General features: G+C 46.1%; 1 protein-coding gene across 2 annotated transcripts in view; it reads left to right on the top strand.

Moving 5' to 3' along the window:
• Positions 1–23,029, top strand: part of USP32 (ubiquitin specific peptidase 32) — a 3,569,419-nt gene that overhangs the window by 4,488 nt on the left and 3,541,902 nt on the right. For both annotated transcript variants that reach the window (XM_069615070.1, XM_069615069.1), the window contains exon 2: positions 12,828–12,955. In XM_069615070.1, the coding sequence (XP_069471171.1) occupies positions 12,828–12,955 (128 nt within the window). The remainder of the gene's footprint in view (positions 1–12,827; positions 12,956–23,029) is intronic.

Raw genomic sequence — 23,029 nt, 5'->3', positions numbered from 1 at the left:
TGTTGAGGTTACGCTTATTGGTGCCTTGGTACAGTGCGTTACAGTAGTCCAGTTTGGGCATAACCAGCGCCTTGGCAAGAGTGATGCAGTTCTGAATGGAGAGGAATGGGCGACAGGCTGTGATCAACTTACAAGTGTAAGCCGAGGCAGCGACGACTGCGTTAGTTTGTTTAGATAGGGAGAGTGTAGAATCTAGGTAGATTCCCAGAGTTTTGGTATCTTTGGATACTTTGATGGAATTGCCATCAATATTGAAAGAGCTGAACAATGGGCCCAGCTTATTGAGTCTCTGTTGTGTACCCAAGATGAGGAGCGGTGCTCTGTCTTATCGTCGTTAGCATTCCTGGAGTAGCCAGACTTTTCTATAGAATGGTATGCCATCCAGTGAGGACACCTCACCAAGCACCAAAATTAAGCATTCATTCTAATAGTGCAGCTTAAGACCAAGCCCAGCCTCTCACGCATGCCTTCCCAAAAGTCTTTTGTTTTTGACAAGTCCAAATTAAATGACTCAAAGTGCCCCTTGCTTGCTTGCATTTCCAGCATTGATCACTCTCCAAAAGGTGTCTCTTAAACCTACACTCTGTCCAATATGTTCTAAAGATGAGTTTAGTCTGTGATGCTCTTAAATCCCCAATCCGTGCTGACCAGTCGAACATTGCTTTAGCATCTCAGCCAGCAGCCCTGATCGATTGTTTCACCCAGCTCCACAGCCCAGATGTTGGCTAGCTTCGGTTACCCTTTACGGCAAAATCACAAAATTCCATACATAGTGGCGGCTAGGTGCAGAACCTGTTGGCAAAGCTCCAGCGCTGACCATGTTTAACTCTGTGATGCTAAGCGCACAGGGTTCATCTTGGCAGCGATAATATCCCTCCATTTCCTGTAGTCGGTGTAAGTGCATGCACTCAAATCAAACCTACAGCGTAGTTGCGCACATGGGATCCATTCCCCATTCTCAACCAAATCTTTTATATATCTGATTCCGTCCAAGAACCAGGATGGCCAGAATAGAACTTTCCTTTCGGCAGTTAATTCTGGATTAAGCCAGATCGATGCATCCTGGAACAGGAACGGATTGGACATGCAGCGCCAACATTCACGCATGAAGGCTGTCAATGGGTTCTGCCTTCTAGCTGGTTTCATCACTGTCGTTAGCAGGGCCTTAGGAGCTAGCGGCGATTAAATACTTTCTGCTGCCACTTGATCTTCCTCCGTGTCTATAGTCCGACACAGATGTCTAGCCATGAATGCAACATGATCATCGAAGAAGTTAGGCAGGTTCATACCTCCTTGTTTTAGTGGGAGATGCATTTTCCATAAAGCTAGTCTTGCGGGTTTGCCATCCCATATGAACTTTTGCATTGCTGAGTCTAGAGCTTTGAAAATATTTTTGTGCACCTTGATGGGAAGCATTGATGGCATGTAATTAACTTGTGGTGCCAAGTTCATTTTGATGCAGTTGTTTTTGCCCCACAGAGATAGTCTCAAGGAGGCCCATTTGTCCAGATCTTAAGTTTTGGCATTATTTGATCGAAATTCATCTTTGGTAGTTTCCCCACCTCTGACCCGATCCAGATTCCCACGTATTTCATTCTCTGCGGACACCAAGTAAAGTTGGATTGGCTACATGTGTGCCTCATGCATGTGCTGTTAATCGGAAGAATCTTAGACTTTGCCCAGTTCCCCTTGTAACCTGATATTCTTAGAAACACTGGATATCACTCATCAAATGTGGAATGCCACCACCGGGGTCACGTAAGAGCACCAGTACATGATCTGCATAAAGCCAGATCTTATTCATATGCACGTTCTCTCCAATTCAGCATATATTGTCATTGGATCTTAGTATCACCGCCAATGGTTCCGTAGACAGAATGAATAATAGCGGGGACAGCAGACATCCTTGACTGGTACCCTTGTTGAGTTTGAACGGATTGGAAATCAAGCCATTTGTGAGAACAGTGGCAGAGGGGTTCATATACAAAAGCCTTACCCACCGTATAAAGTTCTGACCGAATCCCAGTCTCTTCAAGCACTCAAATAGTAATGGCCATTCGACAAGGTCAAATGCTTTCTGCGCATCCAGAGAGACCACTGGAGCAGGACATACCTGTTTACTTCCACACTCAAATGCCATGAGTAGCCCTCTGACGTTGTCTGCCACTGATCTTCCTGTCACAAAACCACCTGGTTTTCATGTACTAGAGATGCCACAACAGGCTCTATTCTTTTAGCTAGTGTTTTTGCAAAAGCTTGAAGCCTGTATTGATCAAACTGATTGGTCGATAATTTGCACATCTGGTCAGGGATTTATCCTTCTTCAGAACAGTCACCAATGCGTGCTGCATACTACCCGGGAGTGATCCAGTTTCAAATGTTGTCATATACATCACTTAGCAGCTGCAGAGCGCAGTCGGGCAAGATTCGATAGAAATCCACCCGCAGTCCATCAGTACCAGGCGACTTACCCACCCGAAGCGAAGAGACTGCTAAGCAAACATCTTCTAGCTTTATGCCATTCTCCAGGGTTGCGGCTTGGTCAATTTGTTAAACGAGGAACCTCCATGGAGTCCAGGAAGGACTTTATAGTGATTGGCTCACAGTTTAGCTCTGATTTGTAGAGATTTTCATAAAATCCCTTGAATATTTCATTTTTATATTTTTTTTTGTTGTGTTGTGTCTCCATCATACCAGCTGTGTCTCTAATGGCAGTGATACTTCGATCACTTTCCGCAACCTTCAGTCGGTGGGAAAGTAGCCTTCCAGCCCTTTCCCCATTCTCAAAGTAATTAATTTTACTTCTGAACAAGGTATGATCAATCTGATCCTTTATCATTTTATTCAGCTCATATTTTTTTCTCCTTGGATTTGTTCTCACTTCTTGGTCATGACTAGTCACATATTGCTTCCATAAAAGTTTTGCCTCCTCAGATGGTCTCTCTATATCTCTTTCTTTCATTATCCTGTATTTACCTGTCTTGGATATCAGGACACCACACATATAACACTTCATTGCCTCCCACACACTTGGAACAGCAATACCATCCAATCTATTCATTACTATAAACTCCACAATATCTTTTAGAATTTCCTCTTTAATGCGCTCATTCTGCAGAATAGTTGAGTTCACTTTCCATCGATATGATTTAGTTAATGTGTATTGTAAAGAGAGGCATAGTGATATTGGAGCGTGGTCAGAGACACCAATGACTCTTATTTTGGAGCCAAAGCAACTTAGCGTTACACACCCAGAGTTAAGAAAGAGATCAATACGTAAGTAAACATCATGGCGAGCAGCAGGAAAGCTGTAATCTCTTTCGGATGGATGCTCAAGACACCAGATATCTGCTAGATGTAGCTCATCTATCAAACTTTGTAGTGACCTCTTGCTTCTCTTGGGAAATCTTGAACAGTCCCCGTTTGAGCGGTCAAGTAATTGGTCCAAAACCAAGTTGAAGTCTCCAACACGAATGACCAATTCAACATTACAATTCTGGATGAATTGTGCAAGTTCATTGAAAAACAGGGGATCATCCGTGTTTTGTGCATATATATTACATAGCAATATTACAGAGTCTTGTATCTTTGCATTGACACAAACAGCCCTCCCTCTTTATCAGCTTTGCTGGACAAAACCGTTAAATGTAGATTCAAAAACCAAGATGATCTCCCTATCACCAGCTGGATCCAGAATATAACAAAACAAGTCCACCACATATTGCTGCAGGCTTGCGTCCGATATGGACTTGGGGATCCCCCCTGATGCATATATTATTACGCTGTGATGTTTTCTGCATCCTCTTGTTTGCTCGGAACCAGGTCAATTTGTTGCTCCAATGAGTGCACTGTTCGTGCCCCTGCTCTGCCACTGTTTCCACCTCGTCCACTTTTTCGATTGCCAGCACATCTTTTTATTGAGGTCTGTGATTGATTTGGCTAGGTCGGAAGCGCTTTCCTTGATATCTTTTTTGAGCTCCAGCAACATCGCCATCAGGTCTGACCTTGTTGTCGCCGGGTCATCCTCCTTCAGTGGATGTTGGTGGGGGGGTGGTTGAAAGTTTCAGGGCAGCCGTTTGTTGCTGGCTGTGTTTTTGTGCTTCTCTGAGCCTTAAATGAGGGCTTTTATATCCGCTGAGACGGGCCCCTTCTGCTTTACGGCTTGTTTGGCCATTTTCTTTTCAGGGCCCTGGGTGTTCACACTGTCCCAGATCAGCAGCTGTCATTCTGGTAGCCAAGGTTTAGGCCAAATGACAGCCCAGGAGGATTTAAAGGCAGCAGTATAGTGTCCACATTACCGTCTGGGACGGTGATTAATAAACTGGTGATGATGGCAAGCGCAAACGCCCCCAGAGGATGAAGCAGCTCCTGGCCCCAGTGCTCTGGAGGACCAAGCTGTTCCCTTTGCTTTTACTTTATAGTTGGGGTCCCCTAGGACCGCAAGCCGCTCTATCCCTCTCTTTGTCTCAAAACCCCTTCCAAGGCGGACATCTGTAGCCAGGGCCCAGCCTCCCGTGTGACAGGAGCGAGTGAATGTATATTGGGGATATGGGGGCTCAGTGTAACTGAAAGTGCCTCTTCCGTGCCTTGGGCTGCACACGCCACAACAGGCGAACCGCTGTTGGCTTCCTTTTTTATTTTGCACCTGCTTCGCGCTCCCCGACCTTGCAGACGTCCCACACAGGTACCCGCTTCCAGGCTGGGCTCCAACGTCACCAGCTACATGGCACTTTCAGGCAGCACGACGCTCCCGGCCTTATGGTTCTTGCACCAGAGTGCTTCCACCGCGGCAGCGGGCAGCTGCCCCACCTGGGGCTTCCTCCGTTCTGTTTGTCACTGCACCTCCGTCCCTCATTTCAGTGCCCACTTGCCGGGTGGCAGTGCAGGCTTGCGATTCCACTCGCAGCAGTCTGATGGGGGTTCTCCTTTCTCCTTTAGTCACTGTCCACAGGACCCTTGAGTCTTACGTGTTCGGACTGCCATTTTGTTGTGGAGTCGGGCAGGCTTTCGTCCCGTTCATTCTCCACATGTAGCGGGCCGATCCGCTCCAGACCTTCAGGGGATATACTTCTGCCACAATTACTCAGTTTCTGGTCCCTTTATACTAGTATTTAGGTGGATTTCGGGGTTCAGGAACAGGGTTGAGTGCAGGAGCTCACTGAGGATGCATCCAACGGCTTCCTCGGCTGGCCATGCCCCCATCTAACTTTGCAATTCTTAGTGAGTGCTCAATATGTCTATGCCGAAAACAGCTTTAAGAGTGGTGCGGACTGTGACTCGATGCCGTTGATCGCTGATCTCCACAGGATAGGTCTCTGGTGCCTCGGCAAGGAGCACAAAGTCATTGAGTGCGGTTCCTGCCAGGCGATGACCACTAAAACCTTAAAAGACGGTTGAAACTCGCCCTAGGTTGGTCGGTTTCCAACTGTTCGTCTCAACTGCTTCGAAGAGAAAATCCTCCGAAGGCAGGAGCTCTACCAAAGACCAGTTTTCTTAAAGGTCCAAGAAACACTCCAAACATACCAAGCGGTCAAGATCCAGCAGCGATTCCTGATGCTCTTCGCATTCATTGTCATGAAAGAAGTCGAGGAAACGATGGCATCGATCTATATCTTCCAACTCCTTGTTCGACAAGCATCCGGTACGTTTTCCAATAGAAACGCCTCGGGGGCCGAACGGGGAAAAGGTCTTTAAAACAATGCTGGATTTGTTCTTGAAGGCGGCCCCTCCTGATTCCTTGAAGAGCCGAAGAAGGTTAGCCATGCCACTGCGCCCTCTAAGACTGGCGGGGAATCGTCGAACACTTCGACCCGCGTACCCAAAAGCCAAAGTCGGAAGACCGCAGGGATGTTGTCTTGAGTAGCATTAAGCACAGAGATAAAAGCGAAGCCAAAGGCTTCTGTCAGTCCTTTTTTGTTGAAGGAGTCAAGGTCTAACGGACCTTTGACGTCGACCTCTGATCCAACTTCGAGTTTTACACCTCAGTCAAATAAATTTTCTTCAAATCATTTGGATCCATTTCTGAGGATGACAAACAAAAGGATGTTGTTTTACACTGCGGTTACTAACGTTTTGGAAAGCCTAATGTTCCAGAAGAATTGATCTCTGATCTATCTCGTTTGAAAGACCTAGCTAGCTGCCTGAAGGAAGCCAGTCATCTAGAGACCTCCCCTGAGGTGGAATTCGACACACCTGATGTCAATGCTAACCCTAATGTGGCATATAGAACCATTATCAACAGGGTGATTGAATACTTGGATTGAGGGATGTCCTGCAAAAGACATTAATCAGGATGACCTTGCTGATATCCTGGATAGAAGCCCCTCCTAAGGAGCCTGTGCTGCATTTCCATACAGCACAAAAAGGTGTTCTAGAAAATTGGCAAAAGCCAGACCCCACTCCTGCGGTGACCAAGGAGTTGGTAAAAAAGTACAGGCCTTCCTCCGTTGCGCATGATATTTTTTCCTGGCACCCTACTCCAGAGATTGTGGTGGTGCAGACAGCTGCTTCCACCTCCAGGGCAGCAGCTTATCACACCAGATAGGGATGATAAAAAATACAATGCACTTGCAAAAAGGGTATTGTAGTCAGGAAGCATGACATTGAAAGCTATCACCCAAAACTAAGGACCTGACCCCCTTTGCATCCACCTGAGGCCATTTCCCCCATTAGAAAGCATGAGGCTTCTAAGCCACTCCAAGATGGCGGCCTCCAGGGCTTCCACCTCCTCACCCCTCTGAGGCTGCATCAGCACGTTGTGATTGGCTCCGTGCTTTGTTAAGAAGCCAATCGGGTCACCGTCGGGCGAGAGAACGCTCTCAGAAAAGGCTTGGATCCTGACTGAGCTGCGGGCTGCACCAGGGCACTAAGCTCTGCCACCGTGCACTTCAACAGCTAGCTTCACCTGCCTAGAAACTCAGCCCCTGCCTACACGTGAGCCTTACCACCCTCCAGAGCTGTAAGTGCAGCTCCTTCAAGTCAAGTATGAACAAGGCGACGGGGTCAGCAGGACTTCTGTCTTATCAGCTGTCCCACACAGCATGCGCCTACTACGGCCACGCGACCCAGCACAGAACCTTCCCCCACCTCCACTACCAAGGTCTACACCTTCCTGCGCATATCTAGGACGCCAGGCCCAGGGCATTGGACTCTGCCCTCGCAGTACACCAAGCCTTATTTATGGACTTACCAGGATTTAGCAGACGTAGTACTAAACATCACAGAGGTAACCCAAATGTGAGTACTTCCTGCCTGTATCTGTATTACCCTGTATTATCCTGTCTCCCACCTGCAGATGTGCCCTCTCTCTGCACCTTTATTACAGGACTACCACCTGATAGTTGTACTTGAGTATCTAGCCTCACCCACATAGCCATCTAATACATACTCATGCATTGCCAGATATCTGTACCCAGCCTCCAGCTGCATTACCATCTGACAGTTTTACCCATTGTATTGCCATCAATAGTTGCATTTAGCATTTTACTGCCGTTTGATAGTTGCATTGAGCTTGCTCCTGCACTGCCATCAGATAGCTGCATTTAGTCTGCTCCCGCATTGCCGGTTGTTAGTTGAAATGCCATTTGATAGTTGCATTTAGCCTCTTCCTGTATTGCCACTTGATAATTACATTTGGCCAGCTCTTGCATTGCCATTTGTTAGTTGAAGTGCCATTTGATAGCTGTATTAAGCCAACATACCCTTATTGTGAGCATGCCTACCTACAAAACTAACTACTAGACTTGGCTGACTGCGAGTCGCTGAGCTGCTCTTACAACTTAGTATACCTTTGGCAACTGCCTATGCCCTTGACCTAACCAGAGACAAACTAGTCTGCTCTCCACCACTACGACTGATCGTACCATATTGCCGCAAATTATGAGCTCCAAAATCTATCATTGATTACCTAGACATCATTTTGGCCCCCTACTAGACATAGGTAAGTATCCTTAGGATAGCATGACTTCCACCCTCCTCTATTTGACCACTCTCTGGTCCACAATGATAGCAGTAAACCACCTAACGCAATGTATGCCCACTGTAATATCAAACTCTGATGAGCGTCTACTGACCCTCATCCCAGATACCGACCTTCAGCCCATAAAACTACCTATCCCATCCCACTCCCTAACAAACGTCCCATGCGAGTCCTTGAGCAGAAATTCCGAATTAGGTTCAAGATTACCTAAAATGTACGACTTCCACTAGCCACCAATACTAGCACTAGAAGTGACGCCCAATGTAATGCCACTAAACCAAACACCTCCCCCACTAACAATCCTATTAACACTCATTGCAAACTTAGTAACGGGATATCTAAAAAGAAAAGTGGTGCCACTTCAGCGACACCCAAACCAAATACCCCTCTGAAGGGGGCCCTTGTTAATGCTAGATCACTAATAGCACACGCCACCGAAATTGCCGATCTCATCCAAACAGGTGACTATGACCTCCTAGCCATAACGGAAACCTGGATTCACCAAGCAGCAGGACCCGCTCTGATGCTTGCCGTGCCCCCGAATTTCAACATTCTCAGAGAAGACAGAACCAATTCTCGAGGAGGCAGGCTAGCCATCATCGCAAAAAATAATCTCACCATAAAAATAGAAACGCCATCAATCACCAAATCATGCAAATCCTTAACCGCCAAACTTTTAATCTCATCCTCTCAATCTATCAATATACACCTCATCTATAGGCCACCGGGTCCCATTGGAACCTTTGAGGATGACATCTCCACGATCCCTTATAATAATTTAAAAAACCCATCACAAGCCATGCTCTTGGAAGACTTGAACTTAGGTTTCAACGACCTCAAAGACTAACATGCCACTAACATCGCCAATGTCATCACAGAATTAAGATTTACACAAAGAATATCTCAACCTACCCACATAAAAAGTCGAACACTCGACTGGGTAGCCAACCACAATTGCAACGTAACTATTACTGATGTCAGTCCACCAAACTGGACAGACCATGCGCTTATAACCTTCCTAATAAATGGAAAGACTACCCAACCTAACGAAAATTCATTGGCTCCCCCTTACCAACTAGAAATAAAAAAAAAAAACATAACCACGGACAAATTGCTACCACTTATCCTCCCAGCGCTAAACGCCCTACCTGAATCACTAAACCCTTCAGCTCTAGTGAATGAATACAACTCAACCATGACCATAGCCTTGGACACTAACGCCCCTTTGAAAATGAGAAAAGGCAAGCCCAGAGCACACTTAAACACATGGTTCACCCCCCACCTCAAATCCCCAATGATTGAAAAACGCAAATGTGAATCCGCCTGGCGATTAACCCCATTTGAGACTAACAAAGATGCTCTCACTAACGCCTCCAGGACTTACAAAAATGAAATAAAGAGAGCAAAAAAAGAGAACTTTAACAATAGAATAATGCAGGCCAAATCCGGAACCAAAGAGCTATTCATTATACTAAAGGAACTGGAAAACCCCATCCCTGTCCCGGATAACTGTGACAAAAATAAAATGTGGTGCTCTAACATCCAAAAAGCACTAAATGACAAAATAGCTACACTTCAATCTAAAATTGACAAAAAGAAACTATTCCTCCTTCAACCACTCAGAGGCAAACCACCCACACCTTCCAAGCCAGAACCAAAATGTAATTTCACTAAAGTGACTATACCAGAGGTTGAAAAGATAATACTCTCGCTCAAACCCTCCAACTGTCCAGGTGCCATTTGCACAGCCCAACTGATAAAAGATGCGGCCAGAGACCTACCCCCATTCATTTCTAAACTCATTAATGCTTCCTTTGCATCAGGCACGATACCAGATAACCTCAAACAATCATGGGTCCTCCCTCTCCTTAAAAAGTAAACCTTGGACCCGTCTATCCTGACTAACTATAGGCCAATTACAACAGTACAATTTCTGCTAAAAATACTAGACAGAGTGGTTTACTTACAGATCCAAAAATACTTGGAGCTGCATCAACTATTAGTCAGGTTTCAGGCCTCAGCACGGTACAGAAACTGCACTCATCGATCTCAAGACCCAGGTTGATGAGCTGAGAGACCTTGGAAAAACAGCATTACTCCTCCTACTGGATCTCTCGGCGGCTTTTGACCTGGTAGATCATGATGTGCTCTGTACCCACTTGGAATCTGCAGCCCACTTCTCCACACATGCCATTGCATGGATCAAGTCGTTCTTAAGTGGTAGAACTATGAGGGTTTTCTCTGCCTCTGCAGCGGCTGACCCAGTACCTATCACTTGTGGCGTTCCCCAGGGCTCCTGCGTCTTCCCTACCATGTATAATATTTTCACGAAGCCCCTGTTTGACGATCTGGACTTTCTGGGTGTCACCTACACGAACTACGCAGATGACACTCAGATCCTCATCCCACCATCATTCAGGCATGGATGGCCCGTCACGGTCTGTCTGAATGATGACAAAACAGAACTCATCATTTTGGGGGAAAATGCACAAAATATCTAAAAACTTAACAATGACTATTCATCATTCGTTATAGATGGCAACACCATTAAAGTAGCAAAAGAGGTAAAAACATTAGGTTTTTACCTCGACTCCTGCCTCTCACTAACAAAGCAGGTGAGTGTGATGGCCTCTAGCACTGCATATACCTGCAAGCTGATTGGAGCTGTAAAACCATTCCTGTCCACTACCAGCCGCCTCACCCTAGCAAGAGCTCTGGTATTATCTAGATTGGACTATTGCAATGCACTTTATATAGGGCCTTATAAACACACGTTGCAAAAAATCCAAACCTTAAAGGAAAAAAGCCCTTAGAGCCGCCTTAGGATTATCAAAAAGTGAGCATATCTCAGACATCAGAAGACAATCTAATTAGCTCTCTACAGCGGACAAAATTTAACTTAAAACGATATCGCTAACATTCAAAAGTATTAATGACTTAGCTCCCAAATATCTAACAGAGAGATTCAAAAGAAGAACGTCCATTATACCCACCAGAGAAGCATATACTAACCAGTTAGTTGTGCCCCCATTTAAACTGAGCACTGCCGGAGGGAAATGCTTCCCTGTCAAAGTAGCCCAGTGGTGGAACGCCCTCCCGACCTCGCTTAGATCTGACCAATCCTATTCACACTTCAGACTTAACTGTATCAAATGGCTCAACGAAAACAACCTGTAACTGACCGACACTAGGACTACTGTTATCGATAAATCTGTAACTGAACGCTTACTAACGTTCGTCCACTAGACTATTCCATCTTGCTTTTGCTTCTCAATGTATACTGTGTATCCATATCTATGTACAAATATTTGTGACTATAACGCTGCATATTACCCTGTGTACAAACTTTTTGAGGGTAACCATTTTCCTGTCCATGTATTTTGTGTTTACTTGCAATGTGTAACTGTAACTTCTAAGCTTAGAGTATTCTTGCATTCGTGCCCGGATACCTTCGGGTCTGGCGTGCGCTACAAATAAACAAACAGCAACGCATCATGTGCTCTGGCGAAATATACATACACTTTATGGAATATCATTTCCCAGGTGGCAGAAAACATTCCTGAAGGGGGGATGAGAAATGGGTTTAACAATTTAATCAATGATGGCAAGGTGGCTTCCTGCCAGCCCCTTCAGTCAAGCCTTGATGCATCAGGCCGTGTATGGGCTTGAGTGTGGTAATCCCATGCGTGGTTGGCAAGTCTGGATTTGCCCCATTGTCAAATAAGACTCTTGGATATGCCATTTGATGGGTCCAACCTTTTTGGTCCAAAGGCTGACGACAGTTTAGACAAGCTTCTAAGGTTTCTGCAAACATTTTAGGGGAAACCAACAACACCCGCCTACGCAGGCTTGGAGAGGGCGCTCTTTTCATTAATACTCATCTTCTGGATGAAGGAAAAGAGGTCGGGCTACCCAAAGAGGACAAAGGAGTTTCCTGTGTGCCCCCAGAGGCTGTGATGGAAAAACTGCTTGGGCAGCCCCCTCATCACTCCCCTCTGCCACAAAACCTCTCTGAGCGATTTGCTCACAGGAACCCGTGAGGGAGGCAGGTTAATCCAACATCTGCAACACTTGCATTGCATTATTTCAGATGCGTAGGCACTACAGACAGTGGCCCATGGGTACTGTCTCCCATTTCTGCAAAGGCCCCTAGATTGTCCCCTGAGCAAGAATTCTCTCTTTGACCCAAATCTGCTCCTTCTACAGGAGATTCCTTCTGTGTTGGAGAAAGGTGCATTGTAAAGTGTTAGGGTTGGTACTCCACATATTTTCTGGTTCCCAGGAAGGACGGAAGAAGGCAACCCATCTTGGACTTGAGAAGATTGAAGAATCACCAAAGTATAAGGGCAGTGCAACTTAATCAGAATAAGGGCCTGATTCGCAGAGCATTGTTCGATGGGATTGCCCCTTTATAAAAGGTTTCTGTGAACCTGGACCCAAATATTGATATTGAATGCGTAGAGTGGAATAGTGTGGAGACCGAAACTCCCCCAGTTGTTCGCCTGCTTCGTTTTGGATCGTGGGTGGCACCTTTTAACCTTGCACAATGAGGATACATAGTTTTGGCCTTAAGGGCTGCACTTAAGTTCCACCAGTGGCTTTGGCAGTTGGGCACACTAAAAAGTACAAGAGGTGGACATGCTGGGTGTTTCCAGTAGGTTAAAGAAAGAAAAAAAAATGTGATACCAGGGAGTGAGATAACAGGACCTCGGTAAGTTGTTTGCGTGCAATGGGAGTTGGGATTGTTTAGTATTACCTTGCATGCGTCCCTCCTAAAAGTGTGTTCTGTGCTTTGCAAAATGTTATGCTATCAATATAATATTATGTGCCTTTCTTTTTCTGTATCCAGTTACAGATGTTGAGCTGAAGCGACTGAGGGATGCCTTTAAAAGAACGTGTGGACTGTCCTTCTATATGAGCCAGCAATGTTTCATTAGAGAAGTGCTTGGTGATGGAGTCCCCCCAAAGGTTTCAGAGGTAATGTTAATGTGATAGTTTTACTTTATCGAAATGTCTTGGGGTTTTAGGGTGAAATAACCTCTTCACATGCTATTGGGTTCTGCTTTGTGCTTTCTTCTCTATATTATTATTGAATGAAGTATTTATTAAGTAGTCTTCAGACATGGATACTGTGCATAGAGAGTCATAGCATCTGGCATCCTAATCCGGTTCTAAAGCCTTCACTGTGGGTTGTTAACAATTAGTCTTTGTTTCGATGGTTCTGTTTGGGGTTCCTTCAATGTAGTGTACTTGGGCTGATAACAGAGGCATTTGTTTCTATTTACATGCATTACATGGTAAGAAATCAGAAGTATGTTTGGAGTAGGACATTTTGATGGTTGGGTTGTTTGGCTGAACTAACATTGAAACAAAAGTTGTACATTTATGTCTGTTCACTTCAAAGCAGCACAATTGTAGAAAGGATATACACATCAGTAAGTGTAAATAAAAAGTCAATGGCAAGAATTTTCAGAGGACCTCCTCGGTCTGTGTTAAATGAAGCATACACAACACGTGTACTGATCCACATATGGCCTCTGGGTCAGATCTAGCTATATACAGTGGCAACAGGTATCGCCATCCTTATTTAGGTAAGTAAGTGGCATAATTCCCTTATCACAGCCTGGGGTTTCATTTGTTCAAGCAAGCACCATTTTGTTTCAAGTACGTTCCATTTTCATTTTGAAAGATTGTCTGTGGGCGAAGGTTTGTTTTCCAAACCGATACTTCTTCAGTTGCGCAGTGAACCTCCTCTAAGCTAGATTTAATTGAAATATTTTACAAATGTTAAAAAGAGGCCCTCATGTGTTTGTCTACCTCAAAGCAAAAACCCAGCCGAAAAATGGGGTTATTAATCTATGTAACTTTTCAAAAGTTTAGTCTTTGGTCTCCAACACCAAACCATCTGGTATCTCCCTCTCCCCTTCAAACTGGCCAGATGTTCCTTGAATTAAATTCTTAATACTGCTAAGGCAGCATGCCCCGATCTATACCACCTTCTGCAATAATCCCACCCCACAATACTGGAACAAGAAACAGGCTTTGTTTGTAGTTAAGGTTCTATTTTATTTAAAGATGACTCTGAAACAAAGGTTGTCCCATAATTTAAAATGTTCTACAACCACAAGCAGCTTCTCTGCAAAAAGAAAAACTATGATCTGCTTGTAAAAATCTCCCTAATCTATAGAACGCACTTGATCATTCAAAATCAAATGTATCTACATACCTATTTTTCAGCAGCAATATACAGTTCCATTTGAGCATTGCCGCTTGTCGGCAAATGTGTTCATCATCATTTTTCTTAAATCATAAAAAGTTCAATTCACTTCTGACAAGTGTTAGTATCAGAAAAAGTTTACAGTGAAAATGAATGACATGTTAAACTTAATATGCATTTGACTGTTGATATTGCATTCCAATGTCTATATGTGGTGATGGTTGCATCAAAATCTAGATATGGGCTTACAGAAGATGTGCTTTCCTTTTAGAGTGCACAGAATGGTTTTGTAGCACCACATTGGTACATACATTTATGATTTTAAGAAAGCACAGAAAGTATTCCCCCCACCCTGCCGCCCTCCAACTTCACTTCGCAGATTGGCTCCATCGAATAGAAGGTTGTCCCTGTTCAGCACAATGCTGTTAGCAAGGTTTGATATTATACGATCTGGCATTTGTAATGCGTTCGGATGTTTATTTAAAATTGCATAATTTTGTATGGATGGAAATTGCCCAGCTAAGCTTCCTTTCACCCCACCAGAATGATGTTGAATTTTTTGTTTTTTTTTAAATGACTGGCCTTCACAGAATAATTTTTTGTTGTCATTGCCAGTGCTTGTTTTTACTTTCGGTTTGGTGTATGCCCTTTGAAATACTTATTTTGGTTCATAACAACCATCTTGATAACAAATTGTGAAGATTAGCCATACATCACATCTGATGGAATTGTGAAGATTCCCCACCTAGAAGAACTTTGAGAGTACCCAATGTGCTTACCACCCAGTTCCTGCTCCCCTCCTACACACCTCCCTTGTACTATCCACTCTCGAGGGCTAGCCAAACTACACACAAACACACACCCAACATAACTAACACTTGCATACAGGCACTGGACCTTACCCCTTCGGACGCAACAAGCCAGTGCGCACAACCATAACCTTAACTACCAGCCAATTTCAACATAAAGCACACAAAAACACACCCAGCATAACATACATTCACATACAACAAACAACCCAGGCATTGTCCCTCCCTCTTACGGATACAACAAACCAGTGCACACAATCAACCCATCTGCAACCCAAGATACACAGACGCCAGTTTCTCCTGGTTCTGGGCCTGTCCTATCTGCCTACCCTCACTAACCAACCCTGTCCTCTTTCTTGCAGAGCGCCAGGAGACGGCCCCTTGGTGGTAGCGTTGCATGGTTCAAGTCAACATAATTTAACACTGTAAGGCTATGAACAGTTGCACACCAGTTGACTACACCTGTAAAAACACAGGGTTGAATTTACCTGGCAAATGGAGACATCATGGGGCAAGAGGGGCGTGGGGAGCAAACAGAGACATCATGGGTGGCCAAAGGGCGGTGGGGGGACAAATGGATCGTACCTGGAGCAGACGGGGGCCTTTGTTGTGGGCCTTAGTTGGTAGTGTCCGGCTCCCGCTTCCCGGTTACAGCCATTGGCTTAAGAGGCCAAGGCAACCAATGGGATAGGGGGGCAGGAGTTGGCCCAGAGTAAGGAAACCTATTCTCAGGGAGCGCTGTCGGATGCCATCAGACACATATCCTTTGTATCCAGTGAACATAAACCCAAGAATTATGGTGGACGCGAAAGCTGAAGCGCCAGGGTATTGGCGGACTCTCGTGAGGCGAAACAGCATCCGTTAATAACAGAATAAACCCATGGTGAAACACCGACGGGCTGCCTGGGCGGGAAGAGTTTGCGAGGCCTGCTGCCCCTCCCCCACCTACAGCGGGCTTGCTTTCATCCGGAAAGGCTGAATCAGGCATGTACGACCCGGAAAGGGGCGCCGGACGTAGTAGTACTGCAGAGTTGAAGAGCGAGTGCCCGAACACAGAGACAGGTGGCGAGAGGTGAGAGAAGGTACCCGGAGCGGCCCGCAGGTACCGTTCACACGGAGGACTTGAGAATCCGCGAGTGGTTGCAGGTGCGGTCTATCCCTCCCCGGCGGCCGCTGTGTGCGAGCGGCTGGCCGGCCGGGTCGAAGGAGGGTCCCCCTCCCGCTCATCAAACACAAGCTGGCAGGTACCTGTGTGGGGAGCAGATCCTGCATCATAAGAGACACGCAGTGTGAGAGCCCATAAAAAAAAGAACACAAGAATATTACGGGAGCCGGGGCAAGGGAGGCTACGTTACATGAGGAGATTGTGCAGAGAACCATTGGCAAAGTACGCGGTGTGCAGAGACCCTCCCCCTTCTGACATTGTAAACCCCAGGGAGCAGATCGGCTGTGGTGGGGACCCCAAAGTGCAGTGGATGGTGGAGAAAGCCCTGCAACATATAATAGCAGGCGGCAAGTCCACTGGGACAATAGGTGGAGGGGGGGTGAATGGCACTGCAGCGAACTGCAACACAGTAATTTAGTGCCCCTCAACACAATAGAGTGATAGACGCGGGGTCAAGCATTGCCCCAACGCTGGGTGGAAGAATTGCACCAGGGCACGGCCCAGGGGAGGTGCCCACATGCGATTATAGATCACGCTCTGTATGCCCAGAGGCAATAAAACGAATAAGAAGGAATCCATGGATGTGTTTACCAACGTCAACATGGGAGACCAAACCGCTGGAGCGTCATGGGCCTCCACACCAGAACCGCACAGCCCTAGAGGTGGATCACCGGAACCCTCTATGGTGGCACTGCAAACAGGATTTGCTGCAGTCAACACCAAACTGGATGAGATGAGTAGTACCATTTCGCCCATTAAAGCAGATCTCCATCCGGTAAACGCACGTGTACTTGAAACAGAGAACCGGATAAGCACTGTAGAGGACACTGTGATCAACCACGGCAAGGACATGGAGACCATCAAAAAGTACCTGAAATTATTCCAAGTGAAGTGTGAAGATTTGGAATCTAGGTCCTTCAGAAACAATATCAGAGTGGTTGGGCTGGCAGAACAAATTAATGTCCCAATGGAGGTGTATATGGAAGAAGTAATCCGGGCAGTCCTCCCTGATCCACAGCTCTCGCAACAGTTCTGATTGAGAGGGCCCACCGAGTCCTGACGTCTCCCCCGAAACCTGGAGCACCGCCACGCACAGTTATTGCCTGCATCCTCAATTACCGCGACAGGGATATGATAATACGCCTGTCGCGAGAGAAAAGTATCCTAACATATGACTCCACCAGGATACATATCTACCCTGACTTCTCAAATGGGGTGCAAGCTGCTTGTCGCAATTTCGATCAAGTCAAAAGAGCACTTGGGGCACGCTCCATCCCCTATAATGATGTACCCCGCCAAGTTACGCCTGCAATATACTGGGAAGACGCATTTTTTGAATCTCCAGACAAGGCCATGGGGTACATCGAGCGGAATATTCCACAATCAACAAATGATAAGAACCCAATACCCGGACCCAGCAAATGAGAACATACTGGGAGCTTGAGAATACAGGATAATCTATCACCCCTGGATACACAATGCTATAGGTGCGGGGGCCCTTAAGGCGGTCTGGTTGGCAGGCGGAAAAGGGCAGAATAGCCGCACAGAGTCACTCATCAGTTCAAAGGTTGAAGTTTTATGAGGGGTCTACACTGTCCAGTTGGGGGGATGGTGAGGGAGGGGGGCGGGTAGGGAGTTGGGCCAGTTGTCCATGGGGTGAAGCGAATGAGACATTCTATGGTATACGGACCAGGACCATACAGGCTGATAAGAAAACGGGATGTAGGCAGAAGTGGGAATGGCATAAACAAAAACGCTGATGAGTGCGGCACATGCAACATGATACTGCAAGAGCCCAGGGAGAGGCTACGACATACCTATGACACCATTACCAAGGTTATCGATTATGCAGGAGATTAGACTGCTCACCTGGAACGTACGGGGGCTGACACACCCGATAAAAACAAGAAAGATACTTACATATGCAACTCACCATAAGATCGACATACTTTTATTACAAGAGACACATGCCACCAGGAAGGTCACGGATGTATTCGAATGAAACTGGGATCATACAAAGGTGGCCACGAATTACTCCTCGATGGCGAGAGGTGTTCTCACAGTTGTGCCTAAGAGGGTTAATTTTCAGATGTCCAAAGCACTAACCGACAAGATGCAATTATGTGTGGAGGGCGTTGTACATGGATCTACCTCATGTATTAATTATTGGTTGTGCTCCCCCGAGTTGATATCAGATGTAGAACAGAGCTCAATCCTCCCACATACGATGTCGGATCACTCCCCGGTCCTCCTGAGACTGGCACAAAAAATATGGAGTGCACCACTCGCACTTGACGCATGCTTCCAGAGCTACTGAAGGATGAATCGGTGTTAGGCAGAATCCTGTGCAGTTCCCTTGGGGAACACTGCAAAAAGATGAAGACTACAGGAGTAAGCAGTAAACCCAATTGGTAGCAGCCTGCACCACCCAGATTTACCTGGTAGCTGTGGCTGAGCAGTCAGACTTCTCTCAAGAAGAGTAGGGCAGTATATAGAGTATACACAATAGGGCTAAAAACACAGTAGAGCAAACGAACACTGACCAGAGCTTTGTATATAATGATTTATTTAAAGCAATCTTTAGGCAATATACTAGCACTCTAAATCAAAAGCAATTTAAAACACAGTCAGGTAAAGTATACACAACTCCCTGGATAAGTATCAGACAAGTCAGAGTTAAAACACCACGATTTGTTAAACGGATGTGAGCGCATAACCTGATGGCACTCCAATAGTTCAGTTAGAGGGAGAGAAAAAGGCAGAGCATGGAAATAAAACAGGTCCCAACACTTTTAGGAGTTCTCAGCAATGGAGCAAAGCGAAATGTGCCCAGGATCACACGGTTTAAAATACACTAAAAGTCTTTGCGTAATGGTCAAAAGAGGTTGGGGCGATTCAGAAAGGTAAAGTTAGAAGGTCTGGGGCCAACCCAGTTGGAAAGCCAAGGATTTAAGGGTCACCTTGGGCAAACCGAAGAAAGGGAGGCCAGGCAGGACACAGTACCTTAAATAGAGTGGAAGCTCTAGCGGTGGCAGTTGTTCCTGGCAGTGGTTGCAGTTTGTTGTTTCGACCAGGGGGAGAGAGGATCTCGTTGAGGAGGAAATGTGGAGTCGTTGCACTGCACAGTGATGAAACCAGCCACGGAGTTCGTCGGTAAAAGGTGCGTTCCTTTTATTCGCGGGCAAAGTGGTGAACCTTGGCTATCCGGCCGCCGGGGTGCTTGGCACGGGTGATTCGACCAAGAGACGTCTTTGGAAGGCGAAAGGGCGAACTGGTTGGTCCGACCAGCTCAGAGGAAGAAGACTCGCCCAGCAGAAGATCTTCTCTTGTCGTTGGGAAAGTGGTGAGTTTGTTGCAACAGGGCTCCACCGGTGGTGTCGTCGTTGCAGATGGCTCAGCTTCTTCCCTCTTCGGATTCTTAGGTCCTGTGGCGACTTCTGAAGTTCCAGTCCCAAAGGCCCTGCTTTTATGCAGAAAACCCCCCATTCAACAGCCTAGCTGTCACTCAAATATGCTAAGTGGTGAGCACTGGCCCAATCAGAACAGAGTGCTAAGGCAACGCAGTCCAGGGTGCCAATTCCCCCACCCACACATCCTGTGGAACCCAGACAGTGGCACCATTTGGAGGGCTTCTGTGGAGAAGCCTGCCAAAAAGTGGAACAAAGGGCTCGACCTTGGTCAGAGTTACAGAGACGAACATGAATGCCATTTTAGAAAAGAGTTCTGGCAAAAAGACCCAACCGTTGATTTAATATTAAATAAATAAACCGGCGGTATCTTTAACATTGCACCAAAAAGTGGTGCGTTTAAAATCAATGGGAAAATCCCATAGAGAATATTCTGGTGGAATATTTCGCATGGTAACCACTGGCACCAGCCAGAAACTCGACAAGGGGGGAGCTGGACAGTGCCCCCTTGAAAACAGACCCAGGGGCAATATATTTAACCCCTTCCAGTACTTCCACAATATGATGGTTTGTACTGGTTCTGTTCACAATTTTGGACTAGTAAAGTCGATGGTGACTTTACATGCCCTGGGAGACAGTAGTCAGTCCCAGGGTATGGAGTCTATGTTTGGGGGTCACTATGACACCCCTGTGTTACTGCACTGAGGGTGCTGTGTAACACATACACAAAAAACAGATGATACCCTATGGAGTAAAAGACCCCATAGCCCATAAAACACATTACATAGTCAAAGGGCATTCTCAAATCATGCCTAAGAGTGGGAGTAAAAGAGTCTCACTCTTAGCAGGAGAAAAAAACAAACCCCAAAAATCCAGCAAAGCGGTTTGGGAAACATTTAAAGTGTGGCTGAGAGGCCAGTTGATGGGGAAAGCATATGGAGCCCTAAGCGAAATAAGGAAGAACTTATCCCAGACTGAACAGGAACTGAAGGCTATTGAGATCCAGCAATCAGTGACCGCAGGGAAGGGGCACCTACAAAAAAACAAGAAGAACACTTAGAAAAATGTAAGTCTCTGGCAGAAAAAGAAGTATAATACATAACCAAACCTGCGAAGGCAAGGAAGTATGGGGAAGGGAACAAGGCAAGCAAGGCAATGGCAACCCTTGTCAGAGCTGAACAGGGATCAAGACACATTACCAGTACCCGCAACGCTGCAGGGAAAGTACAGACTGCCCCAAATACAATTAACGAAGAGTTCAAATTGTTTTATGACAAATTGTATGCAAACGCGGACACAGTGACCCCAGGAGACCTCCAAACTTACATGGACTCATTCCCGCTGCCCAAATTAGGGGAAGCGGAAAGGTCAATGCTAGAACTCCCATTGACAGCCGAGGAAATCGAACAAGCCTTTTCTGACCTAAATGCTGGCAAAGCCCCTGGATCTGACGGTATCCTGCTCGATTTCTACAAGGTATTTAAGATGGTGATGGCCCAGAGACTACTGGAGATCTGGGAGGAGGCGCTTGAGAGGGGAGAGTTACCAAGTACCATGAGAGAGGCAATTATATCAGTTCTGTTAAAGCCCCAAAAACCTCCTCAAGACCCAGCATCCTATTGCCCATTATCATTGATTAACTCGGATGACGACATTTATGCTAAAGCAATAGCAAATCGTCTGATCCCGCACATGAACAAATTAATCCACACAGACCAAACAGGATTTATCCCAACCCGATCGGCGCTGAATTTGCGGAGATTTTTCGTAATAACTTCGCAATTGGACCCGAATGCCAAGGCAGCTGCAATTACTCTAGACGCCGAAAAAGCGTTCAACTCTGTATCATGGAGTTATATGTTTGCAATGCTTGATAAACGGGGATTTGGGCCATTGTTTGTTGTATATCCGGCTGTTATATAAGAACCCCACAGCAATGGTAAGAACTAACAACGCTCTGTCCTCTCCTTTTGTGTTGGGTAGGGGCACCCATCAAGGTTGCCCTCTGTCCCCTCTCATATTCGTGCTTACAATTGAGGGCATGGCCGCGAAGGTCAGACATGAACACACGTGGAGGGGTATTCGCGTCAAAGGGGTTCCCCAGCTACTGTCCCTATACGCAGATGACACAATGGTGTATGTTAGATGTCCAGAAATACAGTTACCCCCAATAATGCAGGAAATAAATACATTCTCTACGTACTCTGGCTATAAAATCAATCAAAGTCAGAAATAATTCCACGCCAACTACAGGGCAATCTCAAGCCACATCAGATTTTAGATGGTCCCCCACAACAGCACGATAACTGGATTAATAATGTCCACTGACTAACGGACCCTGTTCACTAGTAATTATGAACCCTACCTAAAACTCCTGGAACACAAACTAGCTTTCTGGGGAAAGCTGCCAATATTCATGTATGGATGTGTGGCCCTTCTCAAAATGGTGGTGGTACCCAAATTATTATACATGTTCTGTGGGATTCCCATTTGGCCGGGCAGAGATTTCTTTCAGAGGCTAGCGAAACAGGAGGACTGGCAACCCCAGACTTTATACTATATTTTCATGCAGCACAAGCACACTTTGCGAAGTACTGTGGGGACACCTCAGAGAAACACGCACACGTGTGGGCCGAGAAATTCGCAGTAGCTCCGGCTAACATCCAGGCAATGCCATTTACAACAAACAAAGGCAATATTAAGGAAGTGGACCCTGCGAGCTCCACAGTTTGTGCCTGGGTAGTACTGTTTGCAAGGGTGGGATGCGAGAACCCGCACTGGCCGTTCACCCCCTTATGGCACTATCCCGACTTGGAACCAACATTTGATATGGCCTTGCAGCGTAAGTGGGACCTGGACAAAGAAATGATAATAGGCGATCTATACCCAGAGGACAGTTTTGCGACACTCGCAACTGTACATAATATTGTGGGGGTGGGCCTCATTACCACACTGCAATACTGTAGTCTGAAAGCAGCCTGTAAAAAGAAATGGCCGTAGTTCCCTGAGGCTCCCCTGATACATTAATTTCTGTCTGCAGTTATGTCACAGGAGGGGTTTACTGGTTCAGTGTCCAGACTGTACAAAGCGGTCCAAGAACACACCCCATCAGGGAACACTATGAAACAAAAGTGGGAACGGGATCTTGGTACCAACATAGAAGATGTCCAATGGTCAAGATATTGCCAGCACACTAATTAACTCTAACTTTAGGTTAATTCAGTTTAAAATACTAAATCATTTACACATAACGCCCAAAAAGATCTCTAAGTTTGACCCTACCCTCCTAGCGGCCTGCCCCAAATGTGGTGCCCCAACACGAATTCTATGCATATGTACTGGGAATGCCCCCCCCCCCCCCATAAAGGCCTTCTGGGAGGACGTAGCTAGAAACATAAGTGACATCACGGGGCTACATATTCCAGCCCTCCGACATAAATATCTCCTGAGCGA

This window comes from Ambystoma mexicanum, chromosome 9 (genome assembly GCF_040938575.1).
Source record: "Ambystoma mexicanum isolate Mex_15411 chromosome 9, UKY_AmexF1_1, whole genome shotgun sequence".
Taxonomy (NCBI): domain Eukaryota; kingdom Metazoa; phylum Chordata; class Amphibia; order Caudata; family Ambystomatidae; genus Ambystoma; species Ambystoma mexicanum.
This window is presented reverse-complemented; position numbering and strand designations above follow the sequence as displayed.